Genomic DNA, 6148 nt, shown 5'->3' with positions numbered 1-6148 from the left:
TGGATCGTTATACTTTAGGTTTCACCTTCATATATATACCTCTTGTAAGCTGCCATTCGGCATTGTAATCTCACACCGATATAGTGAAGATATTTTGTTGGCTAGTGCCTGCGGTTTTTTCTCTCCTGTTTTCGAAGGTTTTTTCACGTTAAATCTCGTGTTTTCTATAATTGATCTATTGTTTTTTATCGTTTATGTGCCTATCGTTTTCTAACGAAGGTCATCTTTGTTTGGGTGATCCATGAAGCTATCCAAACCGACCAAACTGCTTCATATTTCAGAATGATATTGTTCTGTTCAGATTTGAGTGATTTGATTCCTTGTTTTGGTTTCTGGGAGTAGCTGGGATGCTCGCATTCTACAGTATTTTCTAGGATGCAAAAATACGTACATTGGTTATGTGCAAACGGGGGATGAAAAATGGGATCAGAAATGAAGAAAAAGTTTACACGTTTTTTTCTTTTTGAACGAAGGTTACACGGTTTAAGATTCTGCTAGGACGTGTGTGTGAAATACAGAGGATTGGTTGCGATGTGTAGAAGAAATGGTCACGGGCTCACGGCAGCGCATCTTGTACCCAATAATGCAGCTTTCGGACAAAGTTGGTGTTGGCTGCCACGTTATCCTTAAAGAGCCCCTTAATTGTCATGGGCTCGAGGCACACCGAGACCCGTCTCTGCAATACATCGTGGTATCAAAATTTAGGCTGTGGTGCAACCGCGTTAAAACAGTCAGTTGTTCAACTCCAGTAGATCAGTATTAACTGATGTTTAGCAGGTAATTGGAGTTACGGACAAAAAAAAAACAGTTCACTGTAGTTAAACAAAAATGGAAGAACTTTTGTTTTAAAATCGTTGATCATGATTATACAAAACATGGAGATTATAGGTACCCTATGCCCACTCAATCTGTTTATCCCACTAGAAATAGTAGATGGACCGGATCTATGTTTTATTTAATAGCTTAAGACAAGGGAATTATATTGATATGTTTCCTACAGTATGGCTCATAGTCTTAGTTCGATATAATTATTTCGATATAATTATGTAAAAGATAAGGAAACCGATGTCGTGTTCCGCTAGGTTTTTCTCTTTGTAACCCTACCCCGAAACCTATGTAAAGTGAGCAAGGAGCACTACAAAGACATATTCACAACTCGATTGTCAGATCGATACAACATCCACTAGATACAATCTTTAAATAAGAGTGAAGTATTACCTCTCGTTGAGAGGGTCTAAACCTGTCTAAATTCTTATCCCCTTTACCTAGTAACTTTAAATCTCGTGCGCTACCCCTTTTCTCATTCCCTTTACCTATTAACTTTAAATCTTGTGCACTACCCTTTTCTCATTGCTGACTTGTAGAATGGACACAACAAGCAAACTCGAGTTGGCAGTGGCAACTACGAATTTTTGACAGAACATTTCAAACATAGCATACATATATGCCGAAAGGCGTTGACATTTGTACCAAGGCACAATCAATTGATCGCCCAAAGGTGACAAATAGAATTCGAAGAGTAAAACTTATGGGGCAAACCAGCTAATTGGTCATCAGAAAAACAGTATAAGGGCATATTTGGATTGAAGCTAATTCTTGCCTTACCAATTATTTGATAGTTTTGAATAGTGCTTGTTAGCTATTTGGATTGAGGCCAAATCTTACCAATTCAATAGAATTAGAAACAATACAATCCTACCAAAATTTTGGTAGTGCCAAAACTTGCTTAAGATTTGGCACTACCAAAATTTTGGCAGGGCTTCAAACCAAAACAACCCTAAAACTTATCAAGTCTCAAACCAAAGTGTATTAAGATGTCACGAAATGAGCGTAACTTCCTTTGGATTAAATCAATCCACCCAATTCAAGTGCTAAACTTGACACGCACACTTATATTTATAGCTAATTTTGTAGAATCGAATAACAAGAATTGAACCTACTAAAGAGGGTGAATGGTAGCAACATCGAAAATTACACTCGGGATCAGATGAAGATCGGTCTGATCGGAGTTAATGAGCCAGTTTAATCGCACATAATCCTCCGGTCTAACCTGTGGAGTCGCTCTGGTTTAATTGCTTGTCGTGTCGCCGTCTCCTGTCGTCATCACAGGTATGCTGCCGGTATAACCTGTGCATTGCCAGTGAATGCAAAAGAGAAATATAAATAAAAAAACAATAGGTTACACGGTTTAACGGTTTAAGATTCTGCTAATACGTGTGTGTGAAATACAGAGGATTGGTTGCGATGTGTAGAAGAAATGGTCACGGCAGCGCATCTTGTGCCGAATAATGCAGCTTTCGGACAAAGTAGGTGTTTGCTGCCACGTTATCCCTAAAGAGGTTAATTGTCCAGGCATACCGAGACCCGTCTCTGAAATTTCATCATGATATCAAAACTTAGGCTGTGGTGGATCTGTACAACTACTCCCTTCGTATTTTAATGTATGACGCCGTTGACTTTTTAACAAACGTTTGACCTTACGTCTTATTTAAAAAATTTATATAATTATCATCTATTTTATTGTGACTTGATTTATCATCAAATATTCTTTAAGTATGACATAAGTATTTTTGTATTTGTATAAAAAATTTGAATAAGACGAATGGTCAAACGTTAGTTAAAAAGTCAACGGCGTCATACATATATATCAACTGATGTTTGGCACGTGTAAATGGAGTTTATTACTAAGGAAATTAGTTTAGTAGTAAAAATGGAAGAACTTTGTTTTTTTAAAAAACCCCTTTGATTTTTTAATTGTTTAAATCCTTGATCAGTTGATCCGATGAACTTGGTTATTATACAGCAATCAGTAGTCGGCCTCACCAAATTGGCGATTTCTCAATTTCTACAGAACATTTTAAACAATGAATCAGCGAGTATAACAGATGCTGTCAACATAACAGAGTAGTTTGACTTGTTTCTGGCATACTTCACGTATAGATAAGCAGAAAAATATCTCTATACCACTCAAAATGTTGGTAGCTAGCGGTTGTGTTCATTTTCACACCACCTCTATCACTAGCATTTAGGATTGCAATCTATACTATTATAACACATTTCAACAATTCCTCTCCCATTTTATTATTGGCTTCACCAAATTTTAAAATCACATATTTGTTCAATAAGAAAAATCGTAGTGTTACTTAGACTAAATAAATATTTATTAGTTGATTCAATAAGCTAGAAACTCAATTTGGTTTCCGTTACAACACAATCAATTAGTCCTCAACAGGTGAACAAACAGAATTCCAAGAGTACGAGGATTGCTAGGGCACGGGATTTCGTTCCAACGGAATACTTTATAAATCTAATCCTCCGCCTCCCTTTTTCCCATGTTCAAGCTCCCACGTTACAAAGAAACAAGCAGCGTAGCTCCTTGCCCCCACCGGTTGCAACAACAACAGAGGAAGGAGGGAGCCATTGTTGAGAGGAAGGGAGAACATAAGATAAGTCAATGACAGATGACTTGCCGGTAAGTCAAATAATGACAGCGCTCTCTCCTTCCCCACGTCTTGACCCGGTACTTGATACCATAGGTATCAGACCCGATACCTAATACCTGATACCATGCACCTAGTACCTATGTGTACCGGCTGGTACCTGAGATACCAAGCATGATACCTCGAGGTACTAGACCCTGGTACCTACCCAAGGTATCAGACCTTTGTATCAACCCTTTGATACCTAAGTTATCAACTGCGACATACCTGTACACATCAATGAGTAGAAGTGATGGGCTAGCAAGAAGCAGGAAGAAACCCAACTCCAAGGTCGCCATCTACGTCGAGACTAGTCGCCTCCACCTTCCTGTTGACGCCTAGGACCTCATCCCCTTGGCCTCGCCGCCTCCCTTTTCTTTTGCTCACACATGACAACCCGCAATCTCATAGCCATAGTTGGCTCCCTTCTTGACTATAACCCCCCTGCCCTTGCCAACCTACACTCTTTCACATGCTCCAGATCCAGTGTAGGAAGGGAGAAAAGATGATAAGGGATGTCGTCAGTGTTGGAGACGATTATCAAGGAGTCGAGGAGAGGGAGGAGGAGGATGGCCATTGAGATAGAGGAGTGGATGGAGGGAGGAGAAAGACGAATCGCTGCTACTTGGTGGGGGAGAAAAACGAGTCGGTGGCGAAAATAGGTCTTGAAGATACGTACCGTTCACCCCTGTTTTATCCCAGGTCTTCGTGGCCCCGACGGGATTCCGTGTATTAGTTTTTTCTGTTTGTGTGTGGGAGTTTAAAATTTTAAGGAATGATTGGTTGGTAGCTAGATTCTAATAATCAAGAGAAGTTGGATTTCCCAGTTTTTGACTTTTAATTCTTTTTTCTAGATTTTACACAGCTTCTCGGATTTTAAACTTTGTATTGTTTAGGAGATCTTCTAATTCTGAAAGAAACTACAGTTGCCAGAAACTTCCCAAACAAACCCTTTGTTTGGATGAACCGGCCAGGATTCGTTTGTGCACGGCCCAACGTGTCACGGAGCCCATTCAGTGACACGGCCCAGGTAACCATGGGCCATGGTCCATGAGGCCACGATTAGTCGCCTGGTCGTCGCAGCCGTTGCCATGCATGCGCGCGAGCGAAACTGCAACAACTACCACGGCAGGCAGAGTCCACCGCCCCGCCACGCTCTCCGCTTCGATCGGCGGCGGCGATCGATCGATCCCCTCCTCGCTCGCGCGCGTTGACGTAACCACCTCCTCCTCCTCATCATCATCCCTTCCCGCCTCGCCGGTTCTCCCATCTCCTATAAATCCCGACGACTCCACTCACTGCTCGATCGAAGCCTCCAACTGCTCGACTTCGCTTCAATTTTGTGTTGGTAGCAGGCGACGCTCGGTCTCTTAGCTCATGGCTCGGAGGGATCAGCTGGTCTCTTTCCTCTGCTTCTTCCTGATCGTCTCTGCCGTCGCCGGCGGCTTGTGCGTCTCGGCCACCGTACTCCCGATGCGTATAGGAAAGCAGTACGTCGTCGGCGGCCGTAGCGGGTGGAGGACGCCGCCGCCGGCCAGCGTCGACTTGTACGTCAAGTGGGCCGCCGGCATCCGCTTCTACGTCGCCGACTCCATTGGTAAGGCCCCAAGCTAGCTATAAATAAATCAATTCAAACATCGAAGAATTTGTTCTTGATTCATTCATCCATCGATTTCATGCTGCGAATTGAAGAGTTCGTGTACAAGAACGACTCCGTGGTGAAGGTGGACAAGTTCGGGTACTACCACTGCAACGCGACGGCGGCGGCGGCCAACGACGGCAGCGTGCTCTTCCTCCTCGACTCCCCCGGCTTCGCCTACTTCTCCAGCGCCGACGCCGATCACTGCAAGAAGGGCCAGCGCCTCATGATCAACGTCGAGTCCGCCCCGTCGCCGGCGCCCGCGCCCGCGGCGTCGCCCATCGCGAAACCTCCTGCCGCCGTGACGGCGGCCACGCCACCGCCACCGCCGCCACCGCCGTCGCCGTCGCCTTCCCCGAGCCCGGCGCCCCAGGAAGCCGCAACGACGAGCGCCGCAACGTCGTCATCGTCGGCGACGGTGGCTCACGCATTGCTCCTGGCGGCGATGGCCATGATGGGCTTGATTCTTGGAGAATGGTAGTAACAACAGAGTTTGCATTGAGCTAGGCCATCAGGGTGTTAGTTAATTAGGATGGTTAATTACTTCGGTGCAGTATGGCACGTACTGGCTGGAGCTTAATTACCGTCGCTGAACTGAATAATTTCGATGTGAATTAGACGATTAGTTGTTGATTTGTCTCTTTAGAATCGAAGAAGAAATTAAGATCTCTCCATTTTCATGCAAATTAAGGTGGTGTTGTTTCTGATTTGTGGGAAGAGCTCGTTGTTTCGGTTCATTATACACACCACGTGTCATCAACATCTGCACCGTGTGTAGGGTGAAAACGGTAGCATCTCTTAGGAAACGATGCTCAATCAACTGGTAATTGACCATATTTATCGTTTAAACTACTCAGTGTTGATATTAATATGATGTATAAAAAAATAGAAAAAACAAAATTTATAACTAGACAAAAAGGTACAATCAGAAACGGTACCCTTTATACGAAAACGACGCTCGGTTGATCTGGAATTTTCGTGACCGCTTTCTCCCTACTGTGGGGGGTATGAAAATGCCTTAGCCGCAGGC

General features: G+C 43.6%; 1 protein-coding gene across 1 annotated transcript; it reads left to right on the top strand.

Annotated features, from left to right (window-relative positions):
* The first annotated feature begins 4579 nt into the window (after nucleotides 1–4579).
* LOC127777741 (cucumber peeling cupredoxin-like) lies at nucleotides 4580–5804 on the top strand. The gene is made up of 2 exons (XM_052304358.1): nucleotides 4580–5076; nucleotides 5172–5804. The coding sequence occupies exons 1-2, from the start codon at nucleotides 4857–4859 to the stop codon at nucleotides 5597–5599; spliced, it is 648 nt and encodes a 215-aa protein (XP_052160318.1). The 5' UTR covers nucleotides 4580–4856; the 3' UTR covers nucleotides 5600–5804.
* The last annotated feature ends 344 nt before the right edge of the window (nucleotides 5805–6148 follow it).

The sequence above is a fragment of the Oryza glaberrima genome, chromosome 6, assembly GCF_000147395.1.
Source record: "Oryza glaberrima chromosome 6, OglaRS2, whole genome shotgun sequence".
NCBI classification, from domain to species: domain Eukaryota; kingdom Viridiplantae; phylum Streptophyta; class Magnoliopsida; order Poales; family Poaceae; genus Oryza; species Oryza glaberrima.
The sequence above is the reverse complement of the archived record's forward strand: the minus strand, read 5'-3'. Positions and strand labels throughout refer to the sequence as shown.